This window comes from Panulirus ornatus, chromosome 5, assembly GCF_036320965.1.
Source record: "Panulirus ornatus isolate Po-2019 chromosome 5, ASM3632096v1, whole genome shotgun sequence".
Taxonomy (NCBI): Eukaryota; Metazoa; Arthropoda; class Malacostraca; order Decapoda; family Palinuridae; genus Panulirus; species Panulirus ornatus.
In genome coordinates this window covers 29,213,871-29,233,500 of record NC_092228.1, presented here as the reverse complement: position 1 = coordinate 29,233,500, position 19,630 = coordinate 29,213,871, and the positions used below count along the sequence as shown (strand labels likewise).

The 19,630-nt window shown below is 42.2% G+C and overlaps 1 protein-coding gene across 1 annotated transcript in view; it reads right to left on the bottom strand.

Annotated features, from left to right (window-relative positions):
* LOC139748647 (man(5)GlcNAc(2)-PP-dolichol translocation protein RFT1) overlaps positions 1-19,630 on the bottom strand; it is a 105,536-nt gene that overhangs the window by 29,173 nt on the left and 56,733 nt on the right. The window contains exon 8 of the mRNA XM_071661895.1: positions 17,743-17,853. Coding sequence (XP_071517996.1) covers positions 17,743-17,853 — 111 coding nt within the window. The remainder of the gene's footprint in view (positions 1-17,742; positions 17,854-19,630) is intronic.

Sequence of the window (19,630 nt, the reverse complement as noted above, 5' to 3'; positions counted from 1 at the left end):
CTAACACACTCATTCAGCTGCTCCCAAAACACTTGCCTCTCTTGATCTTTCTTCTCATGCCCAGGTGCATATGCACCAATAATCACCCACCTCTCTCCATCAACTTTCAGTTTTACCCATATTAATCGAGAATTTACTTTCTTACACTCTATCACATACTCCCACAACTCCTGTTTCAGGAGTATTGCTACTCCTTCCCTTGCTCTTGTCCTCTCACTAACCCCTGACTTTACTCCCCAGACATTCCCATACCACTCTTCCCCTTTACCCTTGAGCTTCGTTTCACTCAGAGCCAAAACATCCAGGTTCCTTTCCTCAAACATACTACCTATCTCTCCTTTTTTCACATCTTGGTGTCATCCACACACATTTAGGGACCCCACTCTGAGCCTTCGAGGAGGATGAGCACTCCCCGCGTGACTCCTTCTTCTGTTTCCCATTTTAGAAAGTTAATACAAGGAGGGGAGGATTTCTGGCCCCCTGCTCCCGTCCCCTCTAGTCGCTTTCTACGACACGCGAGGAATACGTGGGAAGTATTCTTTCACCCCTATCCCCAGGGATAATATACATACACATACACATATACACACACATACACACACATACGCACATACACACACACACACACATACATATATATACATATGAAAAATGTAAGAAACAATTTAGAAAACTGAAACTTCTAGCTTGAAATGAATGAAAAAAATGAATGTCACATAATGGTTCAACCTCTGGCTATGGAAAAAAGGAAATGTATAATTTATTTACACAAACGTCAATAGCAGTTCTCATCAATTTAACCACTGTATCAATAAGCTTCAACGTCTAAGCTACATTTTTCTCCAATTTCACTATTTTCCTTCACATTTTCAATTTTGTCTGAAGGTTCTACTTCAAGAGTGATTGTTTTTCCAGTAAGGGTCTTCACATCTTGGTTACATCCACACACATTTAGGCACCCCGCGTAAGAGAGATGTGTGGTAATAAAAAGAGTGCGGTCCAGAGAGCAGAAGAGGGTGTTTTGAAATGGATTGGTCACATGGAGAGAATGAGTGAGGAAAGATTGACCAAGAGGATATATGTGTCAGAGGTGGAGGGAACAAGAAGTGGGAGACTGAATTGGAGGTGGAAAGATGGAGTGAAAAAGATTTTGAGTGATCAGGGCCTGAACATGCAGGAGGGTGAATGGCATGCAAGGATTAGAGTGAATTGGAACGATGTGGTATACCGGGGTCGACGTGCTGTCAATGGATTGAACCAGAGCATGTGAAGCATCTGGGGTAAACCATGGAAAGTTCTGTTGGGCCTGGATGTGGAAAGGGACCTGTGGTTTCGGTGCATTATTACATGACAGCTAGAGACTGAGTGTGAACGAATGTGGCCTTTGTTGTCTTTTCTTAGCACTACCTCACGCACATGAGGGGGGGAGGGGGTTGTTATTTCATGTGTGGCAGGGTGGCGATGGGAATGAATAAAGGCAGACAGTATGAATTATATACATGTGTTATCATGTACTTTCCTAAGATCTTGTTTAAGTTAAAACTCTTAAATTATTTTGTCCTCCTTACTACGCACCACTGCCTCTCTGCCACGTTGGAACCAGATCGTTCTGCGTTAGGATTCATTAGTTCAAGTCCTTGTTGCTTCGTCTCACTTTGTTCTGAGACAAGCCAGGCTTCATACCAACCCTTTATATATTGGTGCGATGCCTTCCACGTCAGTCTCATCCCAGACGGCATCCTGAGGTGTAGTGGCTCTTCCCCGAGGTGTGGTGGTGTGGCAGGGGAGCAGAACGATTTTGTTATATAAGTTAAGCTGCCTTTGTGGTTAAATGCACTTGTGGTTGTGTTAACATAGTTTTATGTTGTGTGCTGGGAAATTGCTTTTCATTTGATTTGTGGTAATATTTTTCTATTCATGGGGATGTGATTCATGGATTCATTGTTGATTGAATTTGGTTAATTAGTTATTATACTTGCTGTTACTTTGTGATTTTGTGTTACTTCTATGTTTTGATTAATAACACTGATCATTATCAACCCGGGCTCATTCTAGACCTAATAAAATAATTTTTCACAATCATTTATGACGGGTCTTCTCCTCACAGTATAACCTAGACAAAAGTGCTCTATATTGACCATTACTTTCATTACTGTGAGAGCTAGATTCGTTATATGGGGGCCTGTACAGGAGGTTTGTTATTCAATAAGTTTCCTTGTGCACACCACATAGACTTGTTAACCGTCCTTATATTAAATTGATTTAGTTCCGTGGGAAGGTAACTCTTAATCTAGTTATAAGTTTTGGTTATTTCTCGAGTGTATAACTGCCTTATACCTGGCCAGTGCATAGCTAGTTAGCTTTCCTACATAATTAATGGTATAGCCTGTTTCTGCTACGTCCCACAAGTGTTCATACCTAAGAAATCTACACTGACTCCCATAAATCGTCATACAGAAACTCTCACTCATTTCTAATCTGAGCCAGCGAAGCTCATCATTTCTCTCTCTTTAATTTACACTCGTTTGTAACTTGACCAGTCTCAAACTTTTAATAAGTACTCTGTATAGTTTTGGTAATTCCAGTGCGTATGTATGGGAAATATGTTACTACCTTAACTACACACTGGCTCGTTACAAGTTGAAAGTGTCTACCTGCGGTTTTCATACTATTTACTAGCTTGGGAAGTATTTGGTGTGATTACCAACATTTCTCACTTAACTTTATATATCCATTCCTATTGTCCTTTAACCTGTTTTTGCCTTGTTCACCATGACTGACTTTGACCCCGTAAGGTTTGTAAGTAACCCTTCAGTTGAGGAACTTGATTCAGATAATATAACTAAGGATGATCTTAAGTTTATTGCCACTACATTTCGAGTGCCATTCACTCATAGTACAACTAAGGATGAACTTAAGTCTAACATTGAAGCCTACTTAAAGGCCACAGATTTTACTACCCATCATTGCACATCAACTCCTGACCTACAGACTACTCTTGAGATTGAGACTGCTAAACTCCAAGCTTTACAAGTTAAACTACAGACTGAACTCGCTGAACGTGAAACCACAAGACTGAAGCGCGAACACGAGTTAAAGGTCTTACAGCTGAAACAAAGCATCCCAGATACAGAAGCTCCTGTCAAGTTTGATGTTGCCAAGCATGTCAAGCTTCTCCCTATTTTCACAGAGAAGAATCCAGAAGCCTTCTTTAGACAATCTGAAACAACAGCAGAACACTTCAAATGGCCCAAGGAGCACTGGGTCTGGCTCCTAAAGCCCAAGCTTGTGGGTAAGGCAGTTGATGTGTGTGATGGGATTCATGATATTACTAACTATGAGGAGATAAAAGAGGCAATTCTGGCCATGTATTCTATTACAACTGAAGGTTACAGACAGGCTTTTAGGAACCTAACTAAAACTCAAACTCAAACCTATTCAGAATTTGCTGCTGAGAAACTTAGATCATTTAATAGTTGGATTAAATCGGCTAGTGTAGATACATTTGAAGGCCTGGTCAACTTGCTTATGCTTGAAGAGTTTAAGAGAAAGGTTCCATACTAAATAATGGTGCATATAACCAACAGGGAGGAAACAGATTACTTAAAGGCAGCTAAGCTCGCTGACGTCTACTCCCTTATCCATCATCCACAACAGGGAGAAGGGAAAACTACCCCTTCTACTGTAAGGTCACGTGCAGGTTCCACACACGCTAAGCATGTTTCTGGACAGGGTCAACTAGGTGAGAAATATGCTTAGGTCTGTAGGTTCTGTAAGAAAGAAGGACACCTTATAAAGGATTGTCCTGATCCTAGGTGTAAGGTATCTAAGGGCACAACCGCCACTGCGACAAACTTCACAAAACCTGTGGCAACCACCAACCTACAGGATTCTCCAACATCATTCGACCTCTTTCAACCATTCCACTCCCCTGGCAGTGTGTCTCTAGGCCCTGGCAAGCAACAACACCCTGTACAGATCATCAGAGACACTGCATCGGCCCAGTCTCTGATCCACAAGGCATCTCTCCCTGATATTGTCTCTAAACTAACGGGTGAGAAGGTCTATCTCAAATTGGTCAACGCCAGCACTCCAGTACACCTTGCCAAAATAGAGCTTGACTGTGAGGCAGTGAAAGGCACAGTAACTGTAGGAGTAGTTGATACTCCTCTACCTATACCTGACGCCACCTTCCTTCTTGGTAACGACCTAGCCGGCAGTCTGGTCATCCCTGCACTAACTATTCGAGACACTCCACTGCCCTATAGCCCTACTGAAGACATTGAGAAGGAGCAGCCAACACTGTTCCCCATCTGTGCCGTCACACGCTCTCAACATCAACGGACCGTGGACGAGGAGGATCCTACACCACCTCTCTTTCCTAAGCCCTGCAATGAAGGTTATACTACTTGTGATCTGGATGTATCTCCCTTAAACAAGCTGATATCCGAGCACAAACTAGAGGAGGCCCAGCGACAGGACCCAACCCTGGCGAAGTAACACCAGGAGGTCCTGCCGAAAGAAGATATCCTCGACACACCTGCCTTCTACTACCAAGACAACATCCTTATGAGGTTCTATAGACCCCCTAAACTCTCTGATGAAGATACATGGGCCGAGACGCATCAAGTGGTAGTTCCACAGTGTATAAGGCAGCCTCTTATGGAAATTGCACATGAAGGTTTTAGTGGTCACTTAGGAATTAAAAAAACCTACCTCAAACTACTTAATGATTTCTATTGGCCTGGTATGAAGAAGGATATAGTTTCATTTATCAATTCTTGCTTAACTTGTCAGATTGTAGGGAAACCTAATCAATCAATTCCACTATATCCATTGCAACCCATTCCAGTTCCTTCAGAACCCTTTCAAAAGATTATTATTGACATAGTTGGTCCCTTGCCAAAGTCTAAGAAGGGAAATCAGTATATACTTACAGTACTTTGCCCTACATCTAGATACCCAGAGGCTTTTCCTCTAAAGACTATCTCTGCCAAAAATGTAGCTAATAAATTAATCCACATGTTCACTACTTTCGGTATCCCTCAGGAGGTACAAAGTGACCGTGGCACCAACTTCACCAGCGATCTCTTCAAAGATGTGCTTCAGGAGCTAGGTATCAAACAGACCCTGTCCACAGCATATCACCCGCAGAGTCAAGGTGTCCTTGAGAAGCACCATCAAACCCTCAAATCAATGATACACAAGTACTGTCATGAGAGGAATCAGGATTGGGATGAAGGGTTACCCTTTCTCTTATTTGCTGTTCGAGAATCTCCACACGAGTCACTTGGTTGTTCACCTTTTGAGCTCGTCTCTGGTAGACAAGTCAGAGGACCTCTTAAAGTGGTTAAAGATGAGCTCATTAGTCATAAAGTTCCACTGAAATCTGTCACAACCTACTTGCAACAACTGAAAGATAACCTTGATAAGATACGTAAATTTGCTAGGGATAATTTGAAGATTTCACAACATACTATGAAATCAGTATTTGATGGTAAAGCTAAAGTCAGAAACTTTCAGGAAGGAGATAAAGTTCTAGCTTACTTCCCAATTACTGGTTCTCCTCTGTCAGCCAAGTATCACGGTCCTTACACAATAAAATCTAAAGTTGATGATTACAGTTACATAATAAGGACTCCTGGTCGTCATAGAGCAACACAATTTGTCAATGTTAACCTTCTAAAACCTTTTCTATCACAGAATCCTGGACGTGACCAGATAGAATTGCCATGCAACGTAATGGGTTCACAGGTAGATAACACTCTTGATACTTCTGGCACAGCTAACAATTGGAAAGGACATTCAAACTCTGACATACTACAAGACTTGCCTAAATTTCTTGCACATTTGCAACCTGAACAAGTCAAAGAAGTCTCAAGTGTGCTCTTAAGTCATTCTAATGTGATATCAGACACGCCAGGCCATTGTACAATTATGTCTCATGATGTTGTACTAATTCCTGGAACAAACCCTATCAGCCAGCCACCATACAGAATACCACATCAAAAGAGAGGGCAGATGAAGAAAGAGGTGGACTACCTACTAAACAACAACCTGGCTGTACCTAGCTGTTCACCTTGGGCATCTCCCTGCTTGCTCGTTCCTAAGGAGGACGGACAGCTTCGCCTGTGCACAGACTACTGTCGACTCAACGGTGTCACCCAGTCAGATGCCTATCCATTGCCCCGCATCGATGATCTGATTGATACGGTGGGACAGTCCAGGTATATTTCAAAGATAGATCTGAGTAAAGGGTTTTATCAGATTCCATTAACTGAAAATGCTCAAATTATCTCGGTATTTATAGCACCATTTGGGTTATATGAGTACAGAGTAATGCCGTTTGGTGTGCGTAACAGCCCAGGGACATTCCAGCGTACAATGAATTTTCTGTTCCAAGATCTGGACAAAGTTGAAGTATACTTGGATGACATAATTATTTACTCAGACACTTGGTATAATCATATGCACAGACTGTCAGCTGTTCTCCAGAAACTCCAGGACGCTCCCCTCACCATCAAGCTGGCCAAATCAACTTTCTGCCGCGCCCAGGTCACCTAAGGTCACCTACCTGGGACTTGAGGTAGGAAAAGGAAATGTTCGACCTAAGTCTGCCAACATAAGCGCTATCCTCTCCTACCCAATGCCAGATACCAAGAAGAGTTTGATGCGCTTCCTCGGTATGGCGGGTTTCTACTGCCGCTACTGCCCAAATTTCTCTTCTGTGGTTGCCCCTCTCACACATCTAACGAGTGGGAAGGTGACATTTAAGTGGACGGAGAAATGCCAGGAAGCCTTCAACCACTTGAAAAGCCTATTTGTCTCATGAACCCGTCCTGATGGCCCCTAACTTCGCTCAACCCTTCGTTCTTCAAACAGACGCAAGCGATGTAGCCGCTGGAGCAGTCTTACTACAAGAGACGGACAGAATAATGCATCCAATAGCATATCACTCCGCAAAATTTAACAAGCATCAGAAGTCTTATAGTACCATCGAGAAGGAGCTCCTGGCTATCGTCTCTGCAATCAAGAAGTTCGAGTGCTACCTCTACGGCCATCAAAGACTTGTGGTTTACACGGACCATAACCCCATCACGTTCCTCAACCGCAACAAATTCTCCAATCAACGCCTGCTGAGATGGTTGCTCTTCTTGCAACCGTACAACCTCCAGATTAAACACATCAAAGGATCTGAAAACAGGATAGCGGACGCTTTATCACGAGTTTAGGTCTCAGTCAGTACATCTCTGTATATATATTTTTTAACTTTCCCTTCAGGAAACTTCTCTTTCGGGGGAGGTATCATGTACTCTCCTAAGATCTTGTTTAAGTTAAAACTTATATTATTTTGTCGAGGATGTAAGGCATGTGTACGTGTAGGAAGAGAGGAAAGTGATTGGTTCTCATTGAATGTAGGTTTGCGGCAGGGGTGTGTGATGTCTCCATGGTTGTTTAATTTGTTTATGGATGGGGTTGTTAGGGAGGTGAATGCAAGAGTTTTGGAAAGAGGGGCAAGTATGAAGTCTGTTGTGGATGAGAGAGCTTGGGAAGTGAGTCAGTTGTTGTTCGCTGATGATACAGCGCTGGTGGCTGATTCATGTGAGAAACTGCAGAAGCTGGTGACTGAGTTTGGTAAAGTGTGTGAAAGAAGAAAGTTAAGAGTAAATGTGAATAAGAGCAAGATTATTAGGTACAGTAGGGTTGAGGGTCAAGTCAATTGGGAGGTAAGTTTGAATGGAGAAAAACTGGAGGAAGTAAAGTGTTTTAGATATCTGGGAGTGGATCTGGCAGCGGATGGAACCATGGAAGCGGAAGTGAATCATAGGGTGGGGGAGGGGGCGAAAATCCTGGGAGCATTGAAGAATGTGTGGAAGTCAAGAACATTATCTCGGAAAGCAAAAATGGGTATGTTTGAAGGAATAGTGGTTCCAACAATGTTGTATGGTTGCGAGGCGTGGGCTATGGATAGAGTTGTGCGCAGGAGGGTGGATGTGCTAGAAATGAGATGTTTGAGGACAATGTGTGGTGTGAGGTGGTTTGATCGAGTAAATAATGTAAGGGTAAGAGAGATGTGTGGAAATAAAAAGAGCATGGTTGAGAGAGCAGAAGAGGGTGTTTTGAAATGGTTTGGGCACATGGAGAGAATGAGTGAGGAAAGATTGACCAAGAGGATATATGTGTCGGAGGTGGAGGGAACGAGGAGAAGTGGGAGACCAAATTGGAGGTGGAAAGATGGAGTGAAAAAGATTTTGAGTGATCGGGGCCTGAACATGCAGGAGGGTGAAAGGCCGGCAAGGAATAGAGTGAATTGGATCGATGTGGTATACCAGGGTTGACGTGCTGTCAGTGGATTGAATCAGGGCATGTGAAGCGTCTGGGGTAAACCATGTAAAGTTGTGTGGGGCCTGGATGTGGAAAGGGAGCTGTGGTTCGGGCATTATTGCATGACAGCTGGAGACTGAGTGTAAATGAATGGGGCTTTTGTTATCTTTTCCTAGCGCTACCTCGCACACATGAGGGGGGAGGGGGATGGTATTCCATGGGTGGCGAGGTGGCGATGGGAATGAATAAAGGCAGACAGTGTGAATTGTGTGCATGGGTATATATGTATGTGTCTGTGTGTGTATATATATATATGTGTACATTAAGATGTATAGGTATGTATATTTGCGTGTGTGGACATGTGTGTATATACATGTGTATGGGGGTGGGTTGGGCCATTTCTTTCTTCTGTTTCCTTGCACTACCTTGCAAATGCGGGAGACAGCGACAAAGCAAAAAAAAAAAAAAAAATTATTTTGTCCTCCATACTACGCACCACTGCCTCTCTGCCACGTTGGAACCAGATCATTCTGCGTTAGGATTCATTAGTTCAAGTCCTTATTGCTTTGTCTCAATTTGTTCTGAGACAAGCCGGGCTTCATACCAACCCTTTATATATCGCTGCCGATGCCTTCCACGGCAGTCTCATCCCAGACGGCATCCTGAGGTGTAGTGGCTCTTCCCCGAGGTGTGGTGGTGTGGTAGGGGAGCAGAATGATTTTGTTATATAAGTTAAGCTGCCTTTGTGGTTAAATGCACTTGTGGTTGTGTTAACATAGTTTTATGTTGTGTGCTGGGAAATTGCTTTTCATTTGATTTGTGGTAATATTTTTCTATTCATGGGGATGTGATTCACGGATTCATTGTTGATTGAATTTGGTTAATTAGTTATTATACTTGCTGTTACTTTGTGATTTTGTGTTACTTCTATGTTTTGATTAATAATACTGATCATTATCAACCTGGGCTCATTCTAGACCTAATAAAATAATTTTTCATGATCATTTATGACGGGTCTTCTCGCAGTATAACCTAGACAACAGTGCTCTATATCAACCATTACTTTCATTACTGTGAGAGCTAGATTCGTTATAATATATATATATATATATATTATCCCTGGGGACAGAGGAGAAAGAATACTTCTCACGTATTTCCCTGCGTGTCGTAGAAGGCGACTAAAAGGGAAGGGAGCGGGGGGCTGGAAATCCTCCCCTCTTGTTTTTAATTTTCCAAAAGAAGGAACAGAGAAGGGGGCCAAGTGAAGATATTCCCTCAAAGGCTCAGTCCTCTGTTCTTAATGCTACCTCGCTAACACGGGAAATGGCAAATAGTATTTTTTTGACTTTCTAAAATTGGAAACAGAAGAAGGAGTCAAGCGGGGAGTGCTCATCCTCCTCGAAGGCTCAGACTGGGGTGTCTAAATGTGTGTGGATGTAACCAAGATGTGAAAAAAGGAGAGATAGGTAGTATGTTTGAGGAAAGGAACCTGGATGTTTTGGCTCTGAGTGAAACGAAGCTCAAGGGTAAAGGGGAAGAGTGGTTTGGGAATGCCTTGGGAGTAAAGTCAGGGGTTAGTGAGAGGACAAGAGCAAGGGAAAGAGTAGCAGTACTCCTGAAACAGGAGTTGTGGGAGTATGTGATAGAATGTAAGAAAGTAAATTCTCGATTAATATGGGTAAAACTGAAAGTTGATGGAGAGAGATGGGTGATTATTGGTGCATATGCACCTGGGCATGAGAAGAAAAATCATGAGAGGCAAGTGTTTTGGGAGCAGCTGAATAAGTGTGTTAGTGGTTTTGATGCACGAGACTGGGTTATAGTGATGGGTGATTTGAATGCAAAGGTGAGTAATGTGGCAGTTGAGGGAATAATTGGTATACATGCGGTGTTCAGTGTTGTAAATGGAAATGGTGAAGAGCTTGTAGATTTATGTGCTGAAAAAGGACTGGTGATTGGGAATACCTGGTTTAAAAAGCGAGATATACTCAAGTATACGTATGTAAGTAGGAGAGATGGCCAGAGAGCGTTATTGGATTACGTGTCAATTGAAAGGCGCGCGAAAGAGAGACTTTTGGATGTTAATGTGCTGAGGGTGCAACTGGAGGGATGTCTGATCATTATCTTGTGGAGGCTAAGGTGAAGATTTGTAAGGGTTTTCAGAAAAGAAGAGTGAATGTTGGGGTGAAGTGGGTGGTGAGAGTAAGTGAGCTTGGGAAGGAGACTTGTGTGAGGAAGTACCAGGAGAGACTGAGTACAGAATGGAAAAAGGTGAGAACAATGGAAGTAAGGGGAGTGGGGGAGAAATGGGATGTATTTAGGGAATCAGTGATGGATTGAGCAAAAGATGCTTGTGGCATGAGAAGAGTGGGAGGTGGGTTGATTAGAAAGGGTAGTGAGTGGTGGGATGAAGAAGTAAGATTATTAGTGAAAGAGAAGAGAGAGGTATTTGGATGATTTTTGCAGGGAAAAAATGAAATTGAGTGGGAGATGTATAAAAGAAAGAGACAGGAGGTCAAGAGAAAGGTGCAAGAGGTGAAAAAGAGGGCAAATGAGAGTTGGGGTGAGAGAGTATCATTAAATTTTAGGGAGAATAAAAAGATGTTCTGGAAGGAGGTAAATAAAGTGCGTAAGACAAGGGAGCAAATGGGAACTTCAGTGAAGGGCACAAATGGGGAGGTGAAAACAAGTAGTGGTGATGTGAGAAGGAGATGGAGTGAGTATTTTGAAGGCTTGTTGAATGTGTTTGATGATAGAGTGGCAGATATAGGGTGTTTTGGTTGAGGTGGTGTGCAAAGTGAGGGGAAAATGATTTGGTAAATAGAGAAGAGGTAGTAAAAGCTTTGCGGAAGATGAAAGCCGGCAAGGCAGCAAGTTTGGATGGTATTGCAGCGGAATTTATTAAAAAAGGGGGTGACTGTATTGTTGACTGGTTGGTAAGGTTATTTAATGTATGTATGACTCATGGTGAGGTGCCTGAGGATTGGCGGAATGCATGCATAGTGCCATTGTACAAAGGCAAAGGGGATAAGAGTGAGTGCTCAAATTACAGAGGTATAAGTTTGTTGAGTATTCCTGGTAAATCATATGGGAGGGTATTGATTGAGAGGGTGAAGGCATGTACAGAGCATCAGATTGGGGAAGAGCAGTGTGGTTTCAAAAGTGGTAGAGGATGTGTGGATCAGGTGTTTGCTTTGAAGAATGTATGTGAGAAATACTTAGAAAAGCAAATGGATTTGTATGTAGCATTTATGGATCTGGAGAAGGCATATGATAGAGTTGATAGAGATGCTTTATGGAGGGTTTTAAGAATATATGGTGTGGGAGGCAAGTTGTTAGAAGCAGTGAAAAGTTTTTGTCGAGGATGTAAGGCATGTGTACGTGTAGGAAGAGAGGAAAGTGATTGGTTCTCATTGAATGTAGGTTTGCGGCAGGGGTGTGTGATGTCTCCATGGTTGTTTAATTTGTTTATGGATGGGGTTGTTAGGGAGGTGAATGCAAGAGTTTTGGAAAGAGGGGCAAGTATGAAGTCTGTTGTGGATGAGAGAGCTTGGGAAGTGAGTCAGTTGTTGTTCGCTGATGATACAGCGCTGGTGGCTGATTCATGTGAGAAACTGCAGAAGCTGGTGACTGAGTTTGGTAAAGTGTGTGAAAGAAGAAAGTTAAGAGTAAATGTGAATAAGAGCAAGATTATTAGGTACAGTAGGGTTGAGGGTCAAGTCAACTGGGAGGTAAGTTTGAATGGAGAAAAACTGGAGGAAGTAAAGTGTTTTAGATATCTGGGAGTGGATCTGGCAGCGGATGGAACCATGGAAGCGGAAGTGAATCATAGGGTGGGGGAGGGGGCGAAAATCCTGGGAGCATTGAAGAATGTGTGGAAGTCAAGAACATTATCTCGGAAAGCAAAAATGGGTATGTTTGAAGGAATAGTGGTTCCAACAATGTTGTATGGTTGCGAGGCGTGGGCTATGGATAGAGTTGTGCGCAGGAGGGTGGATGTGCTAGAAATGAGATGTTTGAGGACAATGTGTGGTGTGAGGTGGTTTGATCGAGTAAATAATGTAAGGGTAAGAGAGATGTGTGGAAATAAAAAGAGCATGGTTGAGAGAGCAGAAGAGGGTGTTTTGAAATGGTTTGGGCACATGGAGAGAATGAGTGAGGAAAGATTGACCAAGAGGATATATGTGTCGGAGGTGGAGGGAACGAGGAGAAGTGGGAGACCAAATTGGAGGTGGAAAGATGGAGTGAAAAAGATTTTGAGTGATCGGGGCCTGAACATGCAGGAGGGTGAAAGGCCGGCAAGGAATAGAGTGAATTGGATCGATGTGGTATACCAGGGTTGACGTGCTGTCAGTGGATTGAATCAGGGCATGTGAAGCGTCTGGGGTAAACCATGTAAAGTTGTATGGGGCCTGGATGTGGAAAGGGAGCTGTGGTTCAGGCATTACTGCATGACAGCTGGAGACTGAGTGTAAATGAATGGGGCTTTTGTTATCTTTTCCTAGCGCTACCTCGCACACATGAGGGGGGAGGGGGATGGTATTCCATGGGTGGCGAGGTGGCGATGGGAATGAATAAAGGCAGACAGTGTGAATTGTGTGCATGGGTATATATGTATGTGTCTGTGTGTGTATATATATGTGTACATTAAGATGTATAGGTATGTATATTTGCGTGTGTGGACATGTGTGTATATACATGTGTATGGGGGTGGGTTGGGCCATTTCTTTCTTCTGTTTCCTTGCACTACCTCGCAAATGCGGGAGACAGCGACAAAGCAAAAAAAAAAAAAAAATTATTTTGTCCTCCATACTACGCACCACTGCCTCTGCCACGTTGGAACCAGATCATTCTGCGTTAGGATTCATTAGTTCAAGTCCTTGTTGCTTCGTCTCACTTTGTTCTGAGACAAGCCGGGCTTCATACCAACCCTTTATATATCGGTGCCGATGCCTTCCACGGCAGTCTCATCCCAGACGGCATCCTGAGGTGTAGTGGCTCTTCCCCGAGGTGTGGTGGTGTGGTAGGGGAGCAGAACGATTTTGTTATATAAGTTAAGCTGCCTTTGTGGTTAAATGCACTTGTGGTTGTGTTAACATATTTTTATGTTGTGTGCTGGGAAATTGCTTTTCATTTGATTTGTGGTAATATTTTTCTATTCATGGGGATGTGATTCACGGATTCATTGTTGATTGAATTTGGTTAATTAGTTATTATACTTGCTGTTACTTTGTGATTTTGTGTTACTTCTATGTTTTGATTAATAATACTGATCATTATCAACCTGGGATCATTCTAGACCTAATAAAATAATTTTTCATGATCATTTATGACGGGTCTTCTCGCAGTATAACCTAGACAACAGTGCTCTATATCAACCATTACTTTCATTACTGTGAGAGCTAGATTCGTTATAATATATATATATATATATATTATCCCTGGGGACAGAGGAGAAAGAATACTTCTCACGTATTTCCCTGCGTGTCGTAGAAGGCGACTAAAAAGGAAGGGAGCGGGGGGCTGGAAATCCTCCCCTCTTGTTTTTAATTTTCCAAAAGAAGGAACAGAGAAGGGGGCCAAGTGAAGATATTCCCTCAAAGGCTCAGTCCTCTGTTCTTAATGCTACCTTGCTAACACGGGAAATGGCAAATAGTATTTTTTTGACTTTCTAAAATTGGAAACAGAAGAAGGAGTCAAGCGGGGAGTGCTCATCCTCCTCGAAGGCTCAGACTGGGGTGTCTAAATGTGTGTGGATGTAACCAAGATGTGAAAAAAGGAGAGATAGGTAGTATGTTTGAGGAAAGGAACCTGGATGTTTTGGCTCTGAGTGAAACGAAGCTCAAGGGTAAAGGGGAAGAGTGGTTTGGGAATGCCTTGGGAGTAAAGTCAGGGGTTAGTGAGAGGACAAGAGCATGGGAAAGAGTAGCAGTACTCCTGAAACAGGAGTTGTGGGAGTATGTGATAGAATGTAAGAAAGTAAATTCTCGATTAATATGGGTAAAACTGAAAGTTGATGGAGAGAGATGGGTGATTATTGGTGCATATGCACCTGGGCATGAGAAGAAAGATCATGAGAGGCAAGTGTTTTGGGAGCAGCTGAATGAGTGTGTTAGTGGTTTTGATGCACGAGACTGGGTTATAGTGATGGGTGATTTGAATGCAAAGGTGAGTAATGTGGCAGTTGAGGGAATAATTGGTATACATGAGGTGTTCAGTGTTGTAAATGGAAATGGTGAAGAGCTTGTAGATTTATGTGCTGAAAAAGGACTGGTGATTGAGAATACCTGGTTTAAAAAGCGAGATATACTCAAGTATACGTATGTAAGTAGGAGAGATGGCCAGAGAGCGTTATTGGATTACGTGTCAATTGAAAGGCGCGCGAAAGAGAGACTTTTGGATGTTAATGTGCTGAGGGGTGCAACTGGAGGGATGTCTGATCATTATCTTGTGGAGGCTAAGGTGAAGATTTGTAAGGGTTTTCAGAAAAGAAGAGTGAATGTTGGGGTGAAGTGGGTGGTGAGAGTAAGTGAGCTTGGGAAGGAGACTTGTGTGAGGAAGTACCAGGAGAGACTGAGTACAGAATGGAAAAAGGTGAGAACAATGGAAGCAAGGGGAGTGGGGGAGAAATGGGATGTATTTAGGGAATCAGTGATGGATTGAGCAAAAGATGCTTGTGGCATGAGAAGAGTGGGAGGTGGGTTGATTAGAAAGGGTAGTGAGTGGTGGGATGAAGAAGTAAGATTATTAGTGAAAGAGAAGAGAGAGGCATTTGGACGATTTTTGCAGGGAAAAAATGAAATTGAGTGGGAGATGTATAAAAGAAAGAGACAGGAGGTCAAGAGAAAGGTGCAAGAGGTGAAAAAGAGGGCAAATGAGAGTTGGGGTGAGAGAGTATCATTAAATTTTAGGGAGAATAAAAAGATGTTCTGGAAGGAGGTAAATAAAGTGCGTAAGACAAGGGAGCAAATGGGAACTTCAGTGAAGGGCACAAATGGGGAGGTGAAAACAAGTAGTGGTGATGTGAGAAGGAGATGGAGTGAGTATTTTGAAGGCTTGTTGAATGTGTTTGATGATAGAGTGGCAGATATAGGGTGTTTTGGTTGAGGTGGTGTGCAAAGTGAGGGGAAAATGATTTGGTAAATAGAGAAGAGGTAGTAAAAGCTTTGCGGAAGATGAAAGCCGGCAAGGCAGCAAGTTTGGATGGTATTGCAGCGGAATTTATTAAAAAAGGGGGTGACTGTATTGTTGACTGGTTGGTAAGGTTATTTAATGTATGTATGACTCATGGTGAGGTGCCTGAGGATTGGTGGAATGCATGCATAGTGCCATTGTACAAAGGCAAAGGGGATAAGAGTGAGTGCTCAAATTACAGAGGTATAAGTTTGTTGAGTATTCCTGGTAAATCATATGGGAGGGTATTGATTGAGAGGGTGAAGGCATGTACAGAGCATCAGATTGGGGAAGAGCAGTGTGGTTTCAAAAGTGGTAGAGGATGTGTGGATCAGGTGTTTGCTTTGAAGAATGTATGTGAGAAATACTTAGAAAAGCAAATGGATTTGTATGTAGCATTTATGGATCTGGAGAAGGCATATGATAGAGTTGATAGAGATGCTTTATGGAGGGTTTTAAGAATATATGGTGTGGGAGGCAAGTTGTTAGAAGCAGTGAAAAGTTTTTATCGAGGATGTAAGGCATGTGTACGTGTAGGAAGAGAGGAAAGTGATTGGTTCTCAGTGAACGTAGGTTTGCGGCAGGGGTGTGTGATGTCTCCATGGTTGTTTAATTTGTTTATGGATGGGGTTGTTAGGGAGGTGAATGCAAGAGTTTTGGAAAGAGGGGCAAGTATGAAGTCTGTTGTAGATGAGAGAGCTTGGGAAGTGAGTCAGTTGTTGTTCGCTGATGATACAGCGCTGGTGGGTGATTCATGTGAGAAACTGCAGAAGCTGGTGACTGAGTTTGGTAAAGTGTGTGAAAGAAGAAAGTTAAGAGTAAATGTGAATAAGAGCAAGGTTATTAGGTACAGTAGGGTTGAGGGTCAAGTCAACTGGGAGGTAAGTTTGAATGGAGAAAAACTGGAGGAAGTAAAGTGTTTTAGATATCTGGGAGTGGATCTGGCAGTGGATGGAACCATGGAAGCGGAAGTGAATCATAGGGTGGGGGAGGGGGTGAAAATCCTGGGAGCCTTGAAGAATGTGTGGAAGTCGAGAATATTATTTCGGAAAGCAAAAATGGGTATGTTTGAAGGAATAGTGGTTCCAACAATGTTGTATGGTTGCGAGTCGTGGGCAATGGATAGAGTTGTGCGCAGGAGGATGGATGTGCTGGAAATGAGATGTTTGAGGACAATGTGTGGTGTGAGGTGGTTTGATCGAGTAAGTAATGTAAGGGTAAGAGAGATGTGTGGAAATAAAAAGAGCGTGGTTGAGAGAGCAGAAGAGGGTGTTTTGAAATGGTTTGGGCACATGGAGAGAATGAGTGAGGAAAGATTGACCAAGAGGATATATGTGTCGGAGGTGGAGGGAACGAGGAGAAGTGGGAGACCAAATTGGAGGTGAAAAGATGGAGTGAAAAAGATTTTGTGTGATCGGGGCCTGAACATGCAGGAGGGTGAAAGGTGTGCAAGGAATAGAGTGAATTGGATCGATGTGGTATACTGGGGTTGACGTGCTGTCAGTGGATTGAATCAGGGCATGTGAAGCGTCTGGGGTAAACCATGGAAAGTGTGTGGGGCCTGGATGTGGAAAGGGAGCTGTGGTTTCGGGCATTATTGCATGACAGCTAGAGACTGAGTGTGAACAAATGGGGCCTTTGTTGTCTTTTCCTAGTGCTACCTCGCACACATGAGGGGGGAGGGGGACGGTATTCCATGTGTGGCGAGGCTGGCGATGGGAATGAATAAAGGCAGACAGTGTGAATTGTGTGCATGGGTATATATGTATGTGTCTGTGTGTGTATATATATGCGTACATTGAGATGTATAGGTATGTATATTTGCGTGTGTGGACGTGTATGTATATACATTGTGTATGGGGGTGGGTTGGGCCATTTCTTTCGTCTGTTTCCTTGCGCTACCTCGCAAACGCGGGAGACAGCGACAAAGCAAAATAAATAAATAAATGAATATATATATATATATATTCATACATATGAATGTGTATGTGAGTGGATGGGTTTTCTTCATCTGTTTTCTTGCGCTAATGTGGGAAACAGTGATTAAGTATAATAACGACAATTAAATAACATGGAAAAGTACCATGTCTGAGAAATCATGGAGATATCTTACGATGAAGGTCTTTGTACTATGTTCTGCAAAATCAAATCTGCAGTAAGTATGAAAATACCCTGTACATTCAAACTGTATGTTGAAAAAATCATATCATAAACACAAAATTAAGCAATATAGTAGTCACCCACCTGCAGAACCAAGCTTGAATAGGACCAGCCAAATGTTAAAATGATTATGCTAATAAGCATCAGGTTATGTATCACGGATGATAGAAACCTTACCACCTCTGCAACCCGATCCTGAGAAGACAGAAAGATTTGGTTACAATCTTATAGACATTTATTGTATAACTACCTAAAACTTTTTGTAAATTCCAATTTATTATTCAAAGTCCTTTTCTATATAAATGGAAGGATTAAAATCATACAGCATCCAGCTTAAACTAAAGCTTCCACACTACAGTAGTGTTTCTAACTTATTTACTCTGCACATAAAGCATGACTAATGTTTCCAATCAAACCTCTTCCCTTGACAGCAAAACTCTCAGTAAACATGATCAACAAAGGGACCCAGTGGTCAGCTGCTATTTGAATTCCTTTGGATAACACACACTGCCCTAGCATTCTTATCATAAATACCTCTATCCAGTAGGTTGTAGTTGGTTGGCAGCCAATGACCAGGGAGGTATATTATCAGTATTACCCACCTGGGTATTGGGAGGGTTAGTGACAGCTGCATAGTGAACCAGCACTTCGGTGGTTGTCAAGTTTCAATACTCTAATGTAAGTAGCTGTCTTTTTGTTTCTGCCTCACTCACATGTGGACTACTAGCATCCTGATTGCAAACATACAGTCTCTCTTTGTCACACATAAAGCTTAACAACAGTTAACTAAGTTCATTTTCCTGTGATGAGCACTTTGCACTAGCCCTGCCTTCTGGGGAAATGGTAGGAGCAATAGAAAGAAGCAAAAGATGGGAGCATTTAGGCAAGACCATTAGGTAGAAGAAGTAGGTAGGAACAACAGGCATGAGCATTATGTAGACACAGTTTGTAGGAACATTAGGTAGGCACCTCTGCAAACACTGCGCTTGAGTTGCCCTTTGCCAGTGGCCTGTTAGGGGTAAGCACTAAAGGCTAAGAAGCAGCATTGGAGTTCACTAGTTATGGAGACTCTATTGCCATGGCCATCCCCTTGAGAGAGTTCCAGGTGGGAACAAGCATCAGAGATACAGATAGACAGATATACAGAAAACCTCTATCCCTAAAAAATCCTCCTCCTTATCTGTTTTTCTTTGGTCATCTAACTCTTCTTTTTTTAAACTGTAATACTAAAGATCTTTACTACCAAACGATTTACCATACAAAGTACATAGCTACATCATTTTCACAAGCCTTCACTCATGCCTTTCTAACATTTCTTAAAAATAAAAATCTTTGTCATACTTCCATCATTTATCTATTCAACTAATTCCAACTATACTATGAAGTTATCAATTTGTTCTGCTCTTACACTTCCACATATTTGGACCTATGAAAAATATACTTTCAAACCAATATATCAGACTTACAATTACCAAAGGCTTTAATGAACCCCCAATTCTTCTCCAATATGAAACTAAACCAGCTAACTGATCATAACGACACTAACTTACTTTCAAGTAACATTCTAATTCTTCTTATCTAATACTAATCCTAAACTATGATAGTGTCTTTCTTTCAAAAATACTTTGGATTGGAAAAAGACTCAAATCTGTAGATAATAAGATATAAATTCCTGAAAGAGCATGGACAAAAAATAAGCACAAGTTTTGTTTGGTATTGGTCGTGAGGAGAACTATTGGTCATCAACAGATGTGAATATTGTACAAAGTAGTAGGTTAATTATTGTACAAAGTAGTAGGTTAATTAGATCCACAACCAACTGTTAGATGTAAAAAATGTGACACTGGAATATATGACTGCTTACTTGTAAATGAATATGATGCAAAACCAACTTTGGTTTTCATCTGCGAGCCATGTACGACAAGTATTACACCTATGATAATGTCTATAGTTCGAAAAAGAAAAATTTACC